Consider the following 21009-nt stretch of genomic DNA (forward strand, 5'->3'; position numbering starts at 1 on the left):
TGATGATAGGCACAATATGGATCTTACAAAGCTCAAGATGCATGTCTGTGCAAGATGACATATGTCATACACATGTAATCATGTGCAAACAAAAAGGTTAAACATAGTAACTTTGCCCTTTATTGCCAAATGGCCAATGTAAATCACCTTATTAAGCGTTCGTAGATCTTCCATAATCTGTTCATCTGTTAACAAATAATTTAACTGCGGTATTTTTGGTTAAGGAAAAGAGAAAAACACTTCCTACACCTTTTATGAATATCAAAGCATCAAAGTTTAAAGGTATTCTGATCCTTGAAGGAGTTCTTTCATGTGTCAGCAGTGACTCAACTGGTAACAAAATCGCCAAATAAGTCATGGATTCAGGTCCCACTCAAGTACTTGACACTCCAATGTAGCACTGATTTTGACCTACTGATGTTGACCTACTGATGTTGACCTACTGATGTTGGCTGAGATATTAAACTTGGGAACAAAAACAGAAATTGCTGGCAAAGTTCACCTGAAACATTAACTCCGATTTCTGTTCACAGATACTGCCAGATTTGCTGAGCTTTTCCAGCAATTTGTTTTTGTTTGATTTACAGCAGCCGCAGTTCTTTCAGTTTTTATGTTAAACTTAGGCCCCATTCATCCTCTCCAGTGGACCTAAACAGTTCCCCACTATTAATCTGAAGAGCAAAGGTGTTATCCCAGTATTCTATCCTCAATCAACATCACAAAAACGGTTTGAGTATCACACTACTTTTCAGAAAGTTTGCTGCACGTGAATCAGCTGAACTTCCGATATTCCAGGGTTTTGTGGATACTTTTATTGTTTGTGATCACCCCATACCTTAAGCACATGTAAGGAGAGACAAAGATTGGATGAACATCAAGCTAAGAATAAAGAACAGAACAGAAACAAGCTTCAGCCCACCAGCCCGTACTAAAAAACTCTTCTTTCTCTATGTAATCGTATCCTTCTATTCCCTGTCTATTCGTTGATCTGATGCCTCTTAAACATTGTTAATGATCTGCTTGTACCACCGCCGCTGCATTCCATGCAGCTCCTTAAAACTTTCCCCTTTTATCTTCAACATATGTCGTCTAGTAATTGACATTTTTATCCTGGGAAAAAGACTCAGACAATCCATCCTATCCATGCCTCTCAATTTTGTAAACTTTTATCAGGTAGCCCCTCATCCTTCAATGTTCAAGTGAAAACAAACTACTTTTGTCCAGTCTCCCTTCACAGCTAATACCCTTCAAACTAGGCATTATCCCGATAAACTTTTTCTGTACTCTCTCCAAAGCTTCCACATCTTTCTGGTAGTGAGGTGAGCAGAACTATACACAATATTCCAATTGGGGCAACTAAAATTCAGCTGGAACATGATTTGCCAATTTTTATACTCTATGCCCCAAACGATAAAGGCAATCATGCCATATACCTTCATAACCACCTTATCCATTAGCGTTGCCACTTCCACGAATTGTGGACCTACACACCTAGATCTCTATGTTAATGCTTCTAAGTGTTGTGTCATTGACTGTATATTTTCCTCCTGCATTAGACCTTCCAAAATGGATCATCTCACATTTGTTCGGATTAAATACCATCTGCTATTTCTCCACCCAAGTCTTCAACGTATCTATCTTGCTGTATCCTCTGGCAATCCTCCTCACCATCCACAGCTGCTTAAATTTAACCATCAGTCCCTGAAGGATTTCAACCCAAGTCACACGACCCAAAACATTAACTCTGACTTCGTTCCATAGAAGCTGCCAGACCTGCTGAGCTTTTCCACAATTTGTTTTTCTTTTGGATTTATAGCATACACAGTTCTGTTTTTAAGATTACATGCACTGTTCTGCAAACAACAGTCTAGGTACCACTCTAAATTCCAGTACTGTTTGACTCAACCAGCAACCTATCAGACTACTCTGAAATCTTATGGGTGTGAAAACTTGAATGGAAATTGAAGGTAAGGAAAAAAAAATCACCTGACTACTACTTACCGATCAGGAATCTTTCTATCCAAAATGTTACTTCTGAACTTGTGATGTCATGAAGTGCAGCTTAAGTGAGACACCCTACGTCATTGATCAAGGTTAATGCCCAGTCTCACGTTTTTATATCTGCTCCAGTCGTTGCTTCCTTCCTCAGTCTCTCTCATTCCAGATCCTGGCTGCTGATCAAGGTAAGGCTGCTACTCAAAACTAGCAGTCATGGTGACTGCGCCAACTTCTGTCAGAAACCTCAGTCACTTCTCAATAGCGCTCCTTGTTAGATGCTCTTCTGCCTGTTGAAGATCAAGTCCTCTGGAATCCACTTCTCAGTCATGGTGATTGCACTGAAATCTCCTATAATCCATTTTGGTTGGTTCTCACTGGTGCCCTCTATTAGATGCTCTTCCTCCTTTTGAACACCAGGCCATTGCAATTTTCTTCTCAGTCATGGTGACTGTGCCAACATCTCCTCCTCGTTTGCTTCTCACAGGTGCCAAAGACATAGGTTCACAGTACAGTAGGGCCCTGAGTGTATCTCACTCTCCAACCAATACTTAATCTGAACATGGATGAAAATAAGGGATCAGGTGGGGAGTACAACCAAAGTGAATTCCATGCACTTTTGTGGCTGCAGAGATGAAACTAGGATTGTATGTTGTCTTCCTGGTGCCAGCTATCACTCAGCAGCTGGAGAGCACCTTCAGGGAGGAAGACGAACAACCAGCAGATAGGGTCCGTGTTATTGTCAACAAAATAAGGAGGGGAATGTAATCAGAATTTAACGACTGGTTTTATTGCTCCTAAATAGGAAATAAGCAGTCATGACCTCATGCCCAGGTTACTCTTGGTAGCATGCAGAACTAAGTATAGAACTGGGAGGATGAATGTGTGGTCTGAGCAGTGATGCAGCCAGGAGAGCTTGAAATAATTGGGCAATTGGAATCTCTTCTGGGCGAGTATCTGCTCATAGTTTCATTCTGTTTAGGTGCACGCTAGTTTATTTGTTCCAATTGAAGATCACAAAAAGGATGCTCTGTAGTTAGGATATACATCCAGATGCATTAATCCTAAAATTAACACATTAAACCTAGAGCATTTCCATTCTGCACCACTTCATAAATCATGCTTTGAAACATTCTTCTAGAAAAGATCTCCAAAAACTTTTCAAACCTAAATTTTGCAGTGGGTTGACCATTCCACAATCTACGAGAAAGCAGGTGCTGGAGAATCAGAGTCAAAAAGGGTGGTGCTGGAAAAGCACAACAGGTCAGGCAGCATCTGCTGAGCAGGAGAGTCGATATTTCGGGCATAAGCCCTTCAATCAGGAATATGGAGGGAGAAGGGGGATGAGAGATGTTTTTGGGGGTGGTGGCGAAGCGATAGAAACCAAATGTAGTTCAAATTCTTTTATTTACCTTTGAACTAAAAGAAAATTCAACAGAGCCAGCAGATATTTGTCAAACAATAGGAGGTATTAGTATCCAGTTCTTGATATAAAATCGTTTTCAAAAGCCATGTTGTAGAAAAATGAAAAAGCCATGTTGTAGAAAAATGAAGTAAACATTTACCACCATTCATATTTGCTTACTTTGGAATACATGAATTGAAACAAACAAATTTCAAAACCTGAAACATTTAATTTTAAAATTATAGCAGTGCAACAAACATTTCTGATAGTTAAAACACACTAAATAATCCTTGATTTTACAACAGAATAATATAACTGGAACATTCCAAACAGTAGATATTTCATTTAATAAAAGGATATCAGGTGCAGGTTTTCGTCTTTTGTCTGGAATTGGTACAGGATCATTGGGTCTTCTCCTCAACTTTCTGGTCATAATCGGCTTAACCTCCATAGAATCTGCAATAATAAATTGATACATTATACTCTGTAATGTCAAGGGCTAACTATATTTTTCCTAATCAACCTGTTCAGAGACAGACATTGTTACACATCTACGGAACAGGAAAACTAAATAATCAATGAAGAACCTCAAAAGGCTACAGGTTAATTCTATGATTAAGGCAATTTTTCAGCTAATAACTGTATATACTTTTTAAGTTAAATGCACCGAAAGAACAATTCAATCTGGTCAAAATCTGAAACAAATTGCTAACAACCCGGATGCAGAGGATGTTAAATATTCCTGCAACATACCCCCAGTGAGTTCCATTGTTAGTCTTTCATTCTCAATCAGCTTTTTCTTCTCTTCTAATTCAGCAATCAGATTTTCTTTCAACTCAATCTTTTTATCTTCAAATTCTTTCACTGCTGCCTTTTTCTCTTTAATATAATTCCTTTCCACTTGCTCGGTCTGGAACAATAAAAAAACTTTTTGACACCTCATTTGTAATTAAAGGAAAAACACCTGTATGTCCAGATCAATCAAAACGGTTAGCAGCCTTCCTACAGACTGTACATAAATCACGAGAAATTCACAAAATGTTTAGGCAATAGATGCTTGAAGTTTAATTGAAAGCATAAAAATAAAATGCACCATAAAATTGGCACAGTCGTACAAAAAAAAGAGACAAGCTTGTTTTGTTGAATTAAGTCCACGTTATTCTTGAAGAGATTTGTACATTTATCTTGTATCAATAAAGTACACTCACGCTAAAACACTACAACATAACTGTGAGCATTGCAATACTTCATATTAATTCAACACTAAAAGTTGCAACTAAGCAATTTGAAACTGGAAAATGAAACTCACCTACAGATATTACTCAAATACTTCAATCATGGGAATCTAAAACACAACTCAGTGAAGGAATAAAACAATTGCACAAAACAAAAAGAGAGCTCTTGTGAAACTCAGTAGATCTGGCAGCATCTGTGGAGAGGAAAGAAAGAGTTAACATTTCGAGTTCAACGAGCCAGAATTGGATTTGAAACATTGACTATTTCCCTCTCCACAGATACTGCCAGAAATGTGGAGTTTCTCCAGAGCTGTGTTTTTATTTCTTGTGCAATTGTGTTTCAGTCCTTCATTGAATATTAATTGCCTCTCTTGCATTTCCTTTCTTAAATTCAAAAACCGGAAGCAATTTGAACTATAAGGATTAGGAGTCGCAACATTAATGCCAGCCACTTAATCACTATCTTGAAAAGCTAGTTTCTGAAACAGATTAAGATCTTTGAGAGATGGATTCGATCATGTAGTCCTTCCCAAATCTACAAATCATGCCTTTGTCTCAGATTACACTAATTTGTGTTTTTTTTAATCTTTAAGTATTTGCTGAACTGGCAGGAAGTAAACCATGTAAAGATCTTAAGCTTGAAAACACTTACGTTACATTTCATCAATATCTGTAGGTTTAAATTCAAGAGTGTGACAATAGCTAACTTCTCCCCAACACCAGCAGAGATGTGGAAGCAGATCACCTCTCCTCACATATGCTACAGGTCCAAAACATTTCAGTTAAGCCAGCTGACAGAGAGTGAAATTCTATTCCTTAAAAGCATTTCATCTTTATCCTTCTTAGTTGAATGACGTTTGTGCTATTTTCCACCATACTTCCCAATCCACTTCTGGATCCACAAGGCAGGAATTCTGCTGAGGAATTCCCATCTTCTATACTGAACATGTCTGAAATTGTAGAAAATGGAGAACTACACTTTGCGAAGTTGTAAAGATATGCCCCATCTGTTACATTGCTATAGTTATAGGACATTGACCCAATATTTAGGGTGAGGTTTGCTCGCTGAGCTGTAGGTTTGATATCTAGACGTTTCATTACCTGGCTAGGTAACATCAGTGGCGACCTCCAAGTGAAGCGAAGCTGTTGTCTCCTGCTTTCTATTTATAGGTTTCTCCTGGGTGGGGTTCCTGGGGTTTGTGGTGATGTCATTTCCTGTTTGTTTTCTGAGGGGTATCGAGATTTATGTGTTTGTTTATGGCGTTGTGGTTGGAGTGCCAGGCCTCTAGGAATTCTCTGGCATGTCATAGATTCATAGAAATATACAGCATGGAAACAGACTCTTCGGTCCAACCCGTCCATGCCGACCAGAAATCCCAACCCAATCTAGTCCCACCTGCCAGCACCTGGCCCATATCCCTCCATATCCTTCCTATTCATATACCCATCCAGGTTCCTTTTAAATGTTGTAATTGTACGAGCCTCTATCACTTCCTCTGGCAGCTCATTCCATATACATAACACCCTCTGTGTGAAAAAGTTGTCCCTTAGTCTCTTTTATATCTTTCACTTCTCACCCTAAACCTATGCCCTCTACCCTGGCAACATCCTTGTAAATCTTTTCTGAACCCTTTCAAGTTTCACAACATCTTTCCGAACGCTGCCTTCACTATCCTATCTACCTGTGACTCCACTTTCAAGGAGCTATGAACCTGCACTCCAAGGTCTCTTTGTTCAGCAACACTCCCTAGGACCTTACCATTAAGTGTATAAGTCCTGCTAAGATTTGCTTTCCCAAAATGCAGCACCTCCCATTTATCTGAATGTCTTTGCTTAGCCTGTTCCAGGATAAATGGTGGTTTTTTTCATCCTGGGACAGGCTAAGCAAAGACATGCCAGAGAACTCCTAGAGGCCTGGCACTCCAACCACAGCGCCATAAACAAATCGAGATACCATCTATCAACCCCTCAGAAAACAAACAGGAAATGACATCACCACGAACCCCATCCAGGGCAAACATAAATAGAAAGCAGGAGACAACAGCTTCGCTTCACTTGGAGGTCGCCACTGATGATGTTACCTAGCCAGGGAATGAAACGTCTGGATATCAAACCTACAGCTCAGCGAGCAAACCTACACCCTAAACCTCAACCTGAGCTACAAACCTTCACAAACGTTGCATTGACCCAATATCTTTATGCCATTTTCAGTATTTTCAAGTCATCCCAGGTCAAGTCCCATGCCACTAAAATTGCTGTAGTCTATTGTCAGACCTCTGCCACCTCTACCATCAGGAAATAAACAAATGAAAAATTAGTAAGTGTTCCTTTCCTCATAACATAGTCTAGTCTCAAGTCTTTATCCAGAATAGCTGAGGTCAGGAATTGAGAAGCCTTAGCAAAAATCAAACTTACATTCCATCTTCAAATTGCACTACACTTGGACAGTTCCCAAACAACATATGGCACCAATGAAAAGGGTAATCTTAACACTGTCATATTTTATTCAAATGTTTTTAGTGAATTCAGTTGGCAAAAATAAAATGGAACAAAACTCACCTCCAGTTGGAGAAATAGCTCTAGGGGGAAAAGAATGGAAAAGATGGTCATCGGCACTATAATTAGTTGACAGTATTTATTTGAGAGCACATGTGAAATTCTGGTGTTTGCTCACTTCAGAAGGAATCTCCAAAATAAACTGGAGCACGATTTACTGTCAAAATACCAAACTAATGATGCTTACCTAAATGTTTCAGCAATTTCAGGGGAGAAGCAGATGCACTGCTGTTCCTTTATTAGTTTCATGCAAAAGGAATTGCAATATCTGCCCCAAGACCAAAAGCCTGAATGGCTTGTAGTTGCTGTATTTATGCAGTGGATGGAAAATAAATCAGCCACAGAAAGTAAAATCATGTCCATTTTGGTGACAAGTATTAATAACTTCCAATCAACATCTCTGGTGTGGAAAATTAATGATTACACGAGCGGAGTCTCAGTCCGTTAGTTTAATTATTGTTGGCGATTTAAAAAGATGCATGATATATTACTTTTCTTTTCAGCCTCTTTTTAGTAAACCCTCTTTCCATATCTGAATAGACATGGAACTCACCCACCTCATTTGTACTACTTTCTCAGCCCTTACCCAGTTCCTAATCTTCAATTTGATTAAGGAAATACATAGTAGTTTTCTCTATTCATTTTGGTTCCTGCAGTTTGTTATTATCAGCTTACACTCTCAGCAACTTCCCAAAGATTTAAAATGTACAACCAACAGCAGTTCAATCTCGTGCCACAGCAAATTATTGCATATATTATAGTTTCTTTTTTGATGAGATTTTACTAAAATAATGGCCTTGAGCTAACACCTTTTCTTTTAGGAATGGATTGATAGCCTTTTATAAATGGCTTCTGGCAACATAAGACACAAATTTAAACCACAGGACAGAGGAAAATATTTGTCACATTCAACACTGCTCTCACGTTCTGCTGTGATACGCTGATGACCGCTTGATTAAAAGCTTTTGTTACTGTGAAGCCTCAGCAACAAGAAGGGACTGCAGAAGAGCAGATTGTTGAAACAGACACAAAAATGTAACATTAAGGTAAAAACACATGAACTAACCTGCATTTCTTATTCTTTCTTTGTATTGCTGATCCAGTTTTTTCATCCTTTTCTGATATTCTTGCAATGTACCTACATTACCACATGATAGAAACAGCTACAATCAAGAATTAATTTATGTTTTAATACGTAGAATACCTTTGTAATTCATCACCTGAAAATCTGTCATGCTGTCATATGCTAATCTGATCAGTCAAATTTTGCAATATAATTTAAACAAAAGCTCAATATGAATCCAAGAAGGGCAACATACTATTAAAATAGTGCTGTTCACATACAGAGGAACCTCGATTATCCTAATGTCAATTATCCGAAAAAAATCTCAAGGTCCCGATGGAAACATTACATCAAAGACACGTTTCCAACACCGATCGTGTCTTTTGTTTACAGTGAGTAAAAGTGAACTCTGCTTAATGAAATGCTGCTGAGAACAGTCCTGAAGATCGATGGGAGCCCAGGCACCGTCTCCAAATGACTAACTTCCCGCCCTCCCTCTCTCTCCCAAAACTTTCCCTGGAGTTCTACACAGGGTTGTAACCTAAACCCCGCCCCCCCCACCTTCCCCAGATAATCTCTCCAATATTGCCCTATGCAGGTTCCACCTTTGCCCTATCAAAACATTGCAGTTAAAGAGTGAGTGAGTGAGTCGCATGTGGTATGCTGCTGCCTCGTCTGCTGAACAGGGAGCAGACCTAACAGAAGAAAACTCCAAGCCCCAGAGGAAAGGCAGTGAATCAAATCAACAGAATAATTGATTATCCGAACGAATGGTGCCCGTCCATCTTGTTTGGATAATCGAGGTTCCTCTCTAAATTAACAAATCATTCTGGTGAAAAGCTAAATACACCACTTCACTGAAATCAAATTTGACCCATTTTATATACTGTGGATAACAAACCTTCGCTGCCTTGCTAAAGAAAAATGTGTACAGTTTTCTAAATGAAAACTATAAATTAGGAACTCAATTTTGAAAAATAGGTGTTGTTCGGATAGTAAAACTGTTGAGTCAACTAATCCTGTAGCATCCTTTCTGATTTTTACCCTCAGCTGGAATCCTGTTTAATTCCACCCACTTTATCTGCAGCTCCCCTTACACCCATCCCCAGTCATGAAGTAGGGTTACCCGAAACATCAACATCTCCACCTCCTGGTGCTGCCTGGCTTGCTGCGTGCTTCCAGCCTCCAGATGGAGGTGGTGGCTTTAGAATTAGACTGGCAGATCCCAGTCAAATTAAGTCGAGTGGTCATTATTGCCCTGAAGGCTCCAGTCCAGTACCTATTCCTCAATGTGCCATAGCTACTAATATTTGAAAGCTAAGAGTAGGAGGCTGTTAGTAGATGCTCAATAGCTGATGTAGTGAGGTTTTAACCATAACAAAGTGATACCTGATCATGTGAATTTTACAAATATAAAGTAGACTCATTCCATAACAGTATGTTGCAATCAGCTTCAAGACCCAGGTCATCACCCATTACAGGTAAAGAAGGGAAACCAAGGTGCAGAGTATTCATTCACTCCTTCCTTACTTCCAGACCCAAGTCCAGTTTTCTTCTCTAACCATCCTCACTCCAACTCAAAACCTTATGCAGCATAATTCTGCAACCCACCAACATTTTAAAGCCCCAACTTCCAACCACATCCCTCCTCACAAGCTACTTCCTGCTTTGCATGATGGAATTATTTTTGCCATAGAGACATTAAAATGTACAATTAAAGAAAAGAGAGATTTCTCTGCCACAATATAGGTTTGGTAAATAGGTCTCAATTCCACCTGATGCTGCTTCTCATTATTCTGCATGTTCCTTGTTTTAAGGTGTCACCAGACTTGGTGCACTGAAGGTTGATCCAATTATAATTAGTAAGCACCTGTGGTCTTCATTTGTACAGTTTGTATTAAAATGCAACTTACTTGGAATAACAGGTAGGTTTTGATTTTAATGTAATTCATTTGGACGCTAGCAGTCACCAAACAACATTAATTTTTAACAGGACTTTGAAATCCCACTATGCAAATATAACTAGTTATACAACTTCTGTTTAACAACATAGTTCTGCAGCATAAACACTGGACGGTTATGCTCGGATTCTTTTCAAAAGCTCATCAGATATGAAACATTTCAGACATTAGATGTTGCAAATCACATTTTTCACAAACATAACTGAGTTCACATTTACATAATGCCTTACATTTCTCAGACTACCTCAAAGCATTTCACACACATTGAATGACTTTTTGAGTTCAGTGACTGTTGTGTAGGTACTTTGCATATAGCAAGTTCACAAAGTCAGTGGAATTTCCCCAGTCTTTTTTCCAATTTGTTTTTGAGCTTTTCTTGGGTTTTTTGTTTACCCCAGCCTTCTACTACTGCTGGTGGACTTTATCAGCAATAATGATGCTCATTGGACAATGGAAATATTGGATATATTCAGTAGATAAGATGGTATTTTTCTGTCCATCGCCTTCAGGTTCTTGTGTGCAATGTTCTTCTAAGTGTCTTTCATTGTGCACAGATTATAACCTTTCCTTATAATCTGTGCACACGTGCAGTACACCTACAGAGAACATTGTTTTAAGGGATGGAATCCACTCTCACAACAGATGACACTACTCAATAAGGAGGAATGAAAGGCTTTTAATGTGTGCAAAGGGAGCAAATCAATGGAAGCCCTATTGGAGTACAGAAAGTACTGGGGTGGGATTTAAGAAAGCAATTAGGATAGCAAAGAGGGGGCATGAAAAATAAACTAGTAGGTAAAATTAGAGAGAATCCAAAGATATTCCACAAGTACATTATGGGGAAGAGGATAACCAGATAATGAGTAAGGCCAATCTGTGCATGGAGCCAGAGGACACTAATAGGGTGTTAAATGAGGACATTACTTCCTCTTCCTCCCAAGTGAGGACAGGCATAGGTTCAGAATTTGGGGATCAGGATTAAGAGTTTCTTTAGCAGATTGATATCAGGAATGAGGCAGCTATTGCAGGTTGTGGCAGCCTTAAAAATGGACAAATCCCCAGTTCTGGATGAGTTGGATGTCAGGCTACTATGGAAGGCGAGGAAGAAAATTACAGGAGCTTTTACCAAACTTTGGGTGAGTGTGCACTGAAGCAGGTGCGGAGGAACTTCACCACAATGTTGCCTGGGTTAGAGCATTTCAGCTATGAAGACAGGTTGGACTGGTTCAATCTGTTTCTTTAGAGCAGAGTGACAGGGCACCTGACTGAGATGTATAAGATTGAGGGGCTTGAACAGGGTGAATAGGAAATAGCTGTTCCCCTTAGCTGAACAATCAATAATGTGGGGGCATACTTTAAAGCTGAAGGGTATGAGGTCTTGAGGGGATTTGAGGGGAAAAGAAAAGTGTTTATATTGTAGTGCAAACAGGCAACCTTAAAACCTTTATAAAGTATTTGGAGAAACACTTGAAAAGTCAAGGGGCTAAGTGCTAGAAAGTGGCCCATTGACTTATCTACACTAATCCCAAAGGGCCTCTTCTGTGCTCTATGACTCAGCTAAGAGAATTGGGAACAAGTTAAAGAGATAAGGAAGGGTGTTTAGCTCTTCCCAGCTTGGGAGCAGTCTGTGTTCTCTGCAGTTAAAGAGAACTTCAAACCAGAAGAACAGCAGTGAATCTTTCCTGTAGCTGTTTGTAAGTTGTGACTTTTAATGAACAAAGTCAGAGACGTTCTACCCAACCAGTAGAAGCTCCCATAAAAAACTAGCTGCAAAGCAATTCACTGGCCAGGAGTTGATAAGGATCATCTCAGCAAAAAGAAGCTTGAATCAATAGATTACTGAACTATCTTTCCAGTTTTCCTGCCTGCCAATAACCTATTTTACCCTCTTGGGTGCACATGTATATTTGTGTTTTGTGATTTTTTTTTAAGAAGAGGATTAAAAATTTTAATTAACAGTTTGTAATTGTCTACCTGTACCTAGAGTCTAATTAGTTGCAAGAAATAATGATTCTTGTTCAGTAAAGAAACCTGGTCTGTGCTTCATATAACCCAGATCTGAAGTCAGATAAATTGGAGAATTTTGCATACTTGATAAAATCTTTAAATTTTGTGATAACTCCAGGAATAGTGGGGCCTGATTTTCAGCATTCCAGTGAGCCATAACACAGAAGTCAATTTTTGTAAATGGAGAGGACTTGGGGTCAGAATGCTTTCTCAAAATTAAGAAAGTCACCAAACTGCAAGCAGTTTGACTCAATACAAAATGCAAGACAGTGAACAGCAATGGTAGAGTTTGTAGCAAAGCTCAAAGACAATGGTTTTAAATATTAAAGTGTTCTGGCACAGGTTATTTCAGTTCATCTAAGAACTGATGCTGAATCCACAGTTTGATAGCACAGAAGTTAAGAGAGCCCGAAGAGCTGGGATCCAGCAGCAGGCAAAAATGAGGTAAATCAGAAAAAGGAAAAGGAGAACAAAGGATGGATACTTTGGAATTCTGAAAAATTGATTTTTCAGAAGTGTGAAATAAATATCTTATCATTCTTCAGCATCTATTTCTGAAGTACTCATGCTTACTTCCAAAGGATACGTAGAGAAAGAGTGGAACATTTGGACATTTGTGACTTTACTCAAGGTTGTTCCAGTATCGTGGATTGTCTTCTGAGGATAATTCTATTAGTTTTACAATAGTGATGGAAAAGGATAGATCAGATCTAAAAGTTGAAGTTCCAAATTTGAGAAGGGTAAATTAGATGATATTAGGCAAGAACTTTCAAAAGCTGATTGGGGACAGATATTCAAAGGGAAAAGGATGGCTGATAAATGGGAAGCCTTCTGAAATGAGAGAACGAACATCCAGAGACAGTATATTCCTGTTAGGGTGAAACGAAAGGCTGGTAGATGTAGAGAATGCTGGATGACTAAAGATGGAGTGTTTGGTTAAGAAAAAGAAGGAAGCATTTGTCAGGTATAGACAGGATAGATCGAGTGAATCCTTAGAAGAGTATAAAGGCAGTAGGAGTATACTTAAGACGGAAATCAGGAGGGAAAAAAGGGGACATGAGAGAGCTTTGGCAAATAGAGTTAAGGAGAATTTAAAGAGATTTTACAAATACATTAAGGACAAAAGGGTAACTAGGGAGAGAATAGGGCCCCTCCAAGATTAGCAACGCTGGATACGTCTAGAGCCGCAGGAAATGGGGGAAATACTAAATGAGTATTTTGCATCAGTGCTTACTGGGGAAAAGGACATGGAAGATACAGAATGTGGGGAAATAGATGGTGACATCTTGAAAAATGTCCATATTACAGAGACGCAAGTGGTGGATGTCTTGAAACGCATAAAAGTGGATAAATCCTCAGGACCCGATCAAGGGGGTACCCTAGAACTCTGTGGGAAGCTAGGGAAGTTATTGCTCGGCCCCTTGCTGAGATATTTATATCATCAATGTCACAGGTGAGGTGCCGGAAGACTGAAGGTTGGGTAACGTCATGCCACTATTTAAGAAAGATGGAAAGGACAAGCCAGGGAACGATAGACTGGTCAGCCTGACGTCGGTGGTGGGCAAGTTGTTGAAGGGAATCCTGAGGGACAGGATATGTGTGTGTATTTGGAAAGGCAAGGACTGATTAGGGATAGTCAACATGGCTTTGTGTGTGGGAAATCATGTCTGAAAAACCTCATTGCTACTTCAAAAGACTCAGAGGATTGATGAGGGCAGATTGGTAGATGTGATCTTTACGGACTTCAGTAAGGCTTTCGACAAGGTCCCCCATGGGATACTCGTTAGCGAGGTTACATCTCATGGAATAGAGAGAGAGCTAGCCATTTGGATACAGAACTGGCTAAAAGGTTGAAGACAGAGGGTGGTGGTGGAGAGTTGTTTTTCAGACTGGAGGCCTGTGACCAGTGGAGTGCCACAAGGATCGGTGCTGGTCCACTGCTTGTCATCATTTATATAAATGCTTTGGATGTGAACACAGAAGGTATAGTTATTAAGTTTGCAGATGATACAAAAATTGGAGGTGTAGTAGACAGCGAAGGTGGTTAGCACAGATTATAACTGGATCTTGATCAATTGGGCCAAGGGCTGAGGAGTGGCTGATGGAGTTTAATTTCAATAAATCTGAGGCGCTGCATTTCGGGAAAGCAAATCTTAGCAGGACTTATACACTTAATGGTAAGGTCCTAGGGAGTGTTGCTGAACAAAGAGACCTTGGAGTGCAAGTTCATAGCTCCTTGAAAGTGGGGTTGCAGGTAAATAGGATAGTGAAGAAGGCGTTTAGTATGCTTTCCTTTATTGGTCAGAGCATTGACTATAGAAGTTGGAAGGTCATGTTGTGGCTGTACAGGATATTGGTTAGGCCACTTTTGGAATATTGCGTGCAATTCTGGTCTCCTCCCTATCGGAAGGATGTTGTGAAACTTGAAAGGGTTCAGAAAAGATTTACAAGGATGTTGCCAGGGTAGAGGACTTGAGCTATAGGGAGACACTGAATAGGCTGGGGCTGTTGTCCCTGGAGCATCGGAGGTTGAGGGGTGACCTTATAGAGGTTTATAAAATCATGAGGGGCATGGGTAGGATAAATAGACAGTTTTTTCCCCTGGTTTAGAACCAGAGGGCCTACATTTAGGGTGAGAGGGGAAAGATATAAAAGAGACCTAAACGGCAACTTTTTCACGCAGAAGGTGGTATGTGAATGGAATGAGCTGCCAGAGGTAGTGGTGGAGGCTCGTACAATTGCAACATTTAAAAGGCATCTGGATGGGTATATGAATAGGAAGGGTTTGGAAGGATATCGGCCGGATGCTGACAGGTAAGACTAGATTGGGTCGGGATATCTAGTCCAACTCATCCATGCTGAACAAAGGGTCTGTTTCTGTGCTGGACATCTCTATGATTCTATGAAAGTTTTGAGTACTCACTGGAGTTAGAAAAAATGAGAGGCATGCAAGATTATCAGGGAAACTGACAGGGCAGAGATGAAGAGGTCGTTTCCCTTCATGGTCAAGTCCAGCATCAGAGGACATGATCTTCGAAAAAGGAGTCACCAGTTTGGGACAAAGACAAGGAGTAATCCCTTTCCTCAGAGGATTTAAATCTATGGATTTTTTTTAAGGCTGGATAATCAAGTATATTCAAGGCTGAGATAGACACATCTCTAATCGTTAAGGGAATCAACGGTTTATGGGGACACAGCAGGAAAGTGCAGTTGAGGATTATCAGATCTGCCATGATCTCACTGAATGGTGGAACAGATTCGATGGGCTGAATTGACTACTCCTGCTCCAATGTCCTATGGTCTCATGGAAATAAACATTGATTGGGAAAGCAACATATATAAGCACTGGAGAACATACACGTTTGGAGACAGCAGTATCTCAAAAAAAACTGTACCTTTTTTTTTAAAAAAGAGCAGGTGGGTGTTTAAATAAATTTAGAATGGAGAAGTTTATATCCAAAAGGAAGCAACTACAATGTCAGCCAGCATAGGTCAAGAGTTGACTCAGTTAATTCATGGGAATGGGGTCAAGGAGGCAGGAGGTGGATTTAATTAACAAGATGAACAGAGATCTCGTGGTACACAGGTAAATAACTGGAGCAAACAAGGTTCAGGTATCAGGGTGCGAACAAGTTTCATTTGCTGGGAAAGGGAAAAATCAACAGAGGCAGCAGAATGATCTCATTCTTGGTAACAAGTACTACTTTGTCATACATCTCATTATCAGTCAGATTAATTGGAGGAACCAGCAGTTTCCCCACATTATTAGAGTTAATAAAAACCTAAATCATGTAGAATAAGGTGAAGGGATTACTTTCAATGAAAAATTTAACTACATAGAGAGAAAAAATCCAATTTATTCCATACTTGAACAGGCCTGCTGCAACTATTCTCAGTGAAGAGCCACTTTCCCAGTCAGTCTCTGCCTCCTTTCCTGAGTCCATTTATTTTCTCCTGCTGTATTCATTCACATCATTGCCTCCTGTTACTCTTTCCAATTTCTCTTTACACTAATATCCATTCTGATTTCATCTTTTTGATTTTTGACAGGCAATGAGATATAATAATATAAAGGACATGCATTTATATAACACCCTTCCTAACATCAGGATATCCCAAAGTGCTTTGCAGTCAGAGTACATTATGAGATGTAATCAGTATTGTGATGCAGCGTAATGCAGCAATGAAGCTATGCACAGAAATTATCACAACAATGAGTCAATGGCTAAATAATCTAAGTGACGGTAGTTACAGAATTAATATGCCCTAGTAAAATCTTCACTGCTTTTCTTCAAATCATGCAATGGGATCTTTTTTACATCAAATTTGCAATGCAGACGAATTCAAAATGTCACATCTAAAAAAAAAAGGCTTAAAACTCAAAGTAACTAACCGTAATGGTATTTCAGCTTGGTTTAAATGTCACATTTCAACAGGGCGGCACTCTTATTAATACTGCATTAATGTGTCTCAAGTCCATGTAACACAACTTACTGGTAGAGCAAGTTACCACTAAGCCAATTTGGACTCCAATGGGGCATTATGAAAAAAAACCACAACTAAAGCTTCAAACATTACTTTTCACGACTACACACAATATGTTCACTCCATTTTCCAAAGTATAAAAAAGAAAAGTTCTCACCTTCCTGTAACTGTTGTAGCTGCCTCTTTAAAGATGTTAATTTTTCCTGGTACATTCTATGAACAAAAAAAAAGATGCAATATAAATATAATTAAAGTTCCAAAATAGGTTGCTCTGTTATAACAAGCGTCTCATCAGTGTGAATTGGCTATAACACGATTGACTAATTGTGGGCGTTATTTGAATAAGACGAACGGGTGCACTGATTTTCTACTACCGATCTTCTACAGTGTGATTTTCTATAGCACGAGGTTGCAGAGGAACACAACTGTTGCATTATAGTGGAAAACCTGTATTCACTGGTTCAGCCAAATTGAAAAGGATATAAAAGTCCACTGCAACAGCTTTTTTCTAATTTAAAATCTATTATTACCATATTATAGCTTCATGGCTGGGTATTTGATAACTAGTTTCATTTATGAACCCATACAACTAATATTTAAACATCAAAGACACTTTGAGAATATTTATTTTCCCATTTCCTTTTGAGGTGTGAGAAATGCTAGCCTTTACTAGTTATAATTTTGGAAGAACACAAACAAGTATCTGGCTAGGACACTTTGGAAGGCAATTCAACCAATGATACTGGTGTTGGATTGCAGTCATTAGTTATAGTTGTTATTTTCCTGATAGTCCATCATATTCATAGCCCCTTTATTTCCCGGTTTTTAAGACAGAATTAAATTCGCCGAATGCTATGGTCAAACCTGAAATTGCAATCATTGGATTATTCTATGCCATGAGATTACCAGCTCCATACTTTGACACTAGATTACTTGTCCAGAACAGTAATCATTGTACTACTGTATCCTTATAAAAGCATAAATCACAGAGTTACTGGCCAAATACAAATGCTTGGACCAATGATCTGGAGATGCAAGGTCAAATATCACAAGTGCAGCTGGAAGAATTTAAATTCAATAAAATTAAATAGATCTGGAATTTAAGAAAATCTAGTCCCAGCATTGGTGATGACAAATTTACTGGATTCAGAAACCACAGGCCCAATAGTTCATAGAAGGAAATATGCTGTCCGACCAGGTCTGACTCCAGAGGTTCTGTAATGTGTTAAGCTTGATTTTTAACTGGCCTCTGAAAAAGCTGAACAAATCACTCTGATGTACCAAAAACTACTTCAGAAGCGTCATACAAGAATAAAACCAAACGGGATCACTTACATTGACATGTAAGCATCAGGAATAGCAAAAGCACACCAAAGCCTCGATACCAGAGGACTGCAAAATCTCAGTCGATGAGAATGTTTAAGACAAATATCAGATCTCTGATGCTAATAACAGATATGGAGAGAGCATGACAAAGTGGTACGGAGGTAATTGACCTAACTGAATGGTGAAGCGGTCTTGATATAATGAATGGCATATTCCTGTGTTCCATACCCTGCAAAATCTTCTTTGCTAACATCTGGTGACTTCTGTCACCATTATGCCAGGGCAGATGGTGGAACCTGAATTACATTTTCTCAAAATGTGTAATTAAGAGTCTAATGGCGACCATGAACCATTGTCGATTGCCAGAGGAAAAACTGTTCAGCAATATCCTTTAGGAAAAGAAATTGCCTGATCTGACCTACATGTGACTCCACACCCACAGCAGTGGTTGACACTTAACAAGTAGGGACAGGCACTAAATGCTGGTGCAGCCTGCGCCACCAACATCCTGTGAATGAATAAAAAGGAGCCTAGCAAGACTAATGTCAATGGGAAATGAGACAGGAAAACTCTCCACTGGTTGGAGTCATACTGAGCACAAAAAGAAAATTGATTTTGGTTACTGAAGGCCAATTATTTCAGCCCCAGGAGATCTACATTGCAGTGTTGTTGGCCTAAACATCTTCAGTTGCTTCCCATCATTGTAAGATCTGAAGTAAAGATGTTCATCATGATTGCAGTATTCACTACGACTTGTAACTTTTAGACATCAAAATAATCTGGGACTGCATGCAGAAAGAGCTGGACAACATTAAACAATGGCCAAACAAGTAACATTTACACCATACAAATGCCAGACAATGACTAATTCGAACAAGAGAGAATGAAATCACCTTTTCTTGCATTCAACAGTGCCCCATTAGCGAATCCTAACCAAAACCCTGAGTTATCATTGCCAAGAAACCTAGCTAGATCAGCCAAATAAATATTGAGACTGGGAAGCAGGTCAGACATTGAATTCTATGGCAAATACTCGCTTCCAAATCTCCCCAAAACGTGACAACAATTTAGAAAGCACAAATCAGGAACATTATGGAAGTTGCTCCATTCGTCTTTAAGGGTGCAGCCATAACAGCACTCAAGAAGTTTAACGTCATGCAGGGTAAAGTAGCCTACTCAATGAGCACACCATTCAGTCTGTCCTCAAATCAACATACAGTGTCAGTGTGTACAATCTGCGTTGGAGCAACTCCTTCAGCAAAGCCTCCTTTGACAGAACTATTACCTAAATGAGCAAAAGCAACAGTTGTGTGGGACCACATGCAAGTTACTGTCTCAGTCACACATGATCCAGACTTGGAACTACATCAACATTCCTTCATTTGCACTGATTCAAACTCTTGGCAGTCCCTCTCCAACAGTATTGTGGGTGTATCTACACCACAGCAGTGTCATATCATATATCATGTCAGAGATGAAAACAGTTCACTAACACCTTTTCAAGGGCTATAACAGATACGCAATAATTGTGGTCACATCCTAGAAATAAATTTTTAAAAGTCACACCAGCAGCTTTGCTAGAATTGAATGCCAAGACCAGACACATTCAGGAATAATTGGAAACAACAGTTGAAATCAATAACAGGGCGAGAAATATTGGAGAGCAAGATGTTGGAGAAAGCATGCCCAATTAGACATCCATTGTACAAATTGCCAGATGGAGAGATTTCTATAGGTGACTATCGAATCACTGGTATGCAGGAATTCAGAATGTATTTAGAGATTGAGGAAACTCAGATCCACGCTATGCAGTGTTATCTACTTATTTCTGATCTGTAAGTATTAAATCAAGATCATTTGTTTTGCTGCACTGAAAAGGCCACTGTGGTGAAAGGTTGCTCGAAGTAGCTGTCAAAAATAAAATACAGCACATAAGGAGGCCCATTTGGCCCATCTCATCCACTTTCGCATACAAGGAGCCAAACAGACTATCATTTTCCAACTCTTGGTCCTTAATCCATGAAGTGCTGAAACCAAGTATTTTTAAAAATGTTATGAGGGTCACAGCTTCTGCCACTCTTTCAGCCAGTGAGTTCCACATGTGGGTCATCCTCCTGGTGCAAAGACTTTCCCCTCTCATCATAAAATCTATGCTTCTTTGTTCTGGACACCTCTGCTCATCCAAAGGAAATAAAGACTTCCTTTCCACTTGTATAGTCTCCTCATAATTTTAATTTGCTTCAATTAAACTTGATCTGTTTCAAAGAAAACGACCTCAGCCTGTCCAATCCTTCCACATAATGAAAATTTTCCAGTGCAGGCAACTTCCTCGTATGACTTCACTGTACAACTTCACTTCATTCACCTCTGTCCTATAGCAATCCCAATGCAGTGTTCAAACTGCAAAGAGGGATTAGTTCAGAAGGCACTGTCAGTAGATATGGACACTATGGGCTGAATAGCCATCTTCTTTTTTGTAAATTTCTAATGATCCTAATTAGTTCTAACAACCCTTCAGCAGTGTCCTTGTCAATAGTACATTTCAAAAGTACATACATTGCTTCAAATCAGTGGCAAAAAATAATTAAAATCTAGTGATCAGCATCATGAATGTTGCATTCCACAGTGCAGATATGGTCTTCCTCATCACCTAAATATTATTCAATCCCCACATTCTAATGAATAGGCAATCATAGAAATGTAGAGCATGGAAACAGACCCTTCGATTCAATTCATTCATGTTAACCAGATATCCTAAGTTAATCTAGTCCCATTTGCCAGCAAGTTGGCCCATATCCCTCTAAACCTTTCCTATTCATTTACCCACCCAGATGCCTTTTAAATGTTGTAATTGTACCAGATTCCACCAGTTTCTCTAGCAGCTCATCCCAAACACGCACTACCCTCTACGTAAAAAAAGTTCCCCCTTAGGTCTCTTTTAAATGTTTCTCCTCTCACCCTAAACTTACGCCCTCT

General features: G+C 39.4%; 1 protein-coding gene across 1 annotated transcript in view; it reads right to left on the reverse strand.

The window, feature by feature from the left end:
• suds3 (SDS3 homolog, SIN3A corepressor complex component) overlaps positions 1–21009 on the reverse strand; it is a 60521-nt gene that overhangs the window by 18106 nt on the left and 21406 nt on the right. The window contains exons 3-8 of the mRNA XM_043715877.1: positions 16865–16920; positions 8258–8329; positions 7195–7214; positions 4154–4310; positions 3761–3856; positions 148–209 (exon numbers count right to left, since the gene is read on the reverse strand). Coding sequence (XP_043571812.1) covers positions 148–209; positions 3761–3856; positions 4154–4310; positions 7195–7214; positions 8258–8329; positions 16865–16920 — 463 coding nt within the window. The remainder of the gene's footprint in view (positions 1–147; positions 210–3760; positions 3857–4153; positions 4311–7194; positions 7215–8257; positions 8330–16864; positions 16921–21009) is intronic.

The sequence above is a fragment of the Chiloscyllium plagiosum genome, chromosome 25 (assembly GCF_004010195.1).
Source record: "Chiloscyllium plagiosum isolate BGI_BamShark_2017 chromosome 25, ASM401019v2, whole genome shotgun sequence".
Lineage (NCBI taxonomy): Eukaryota > Metazoa > Chordata > Chondrichthyes > Orectolobiformes > Hemiscylliidae > Chiloscyllium > Chiloscyllium plagiosum.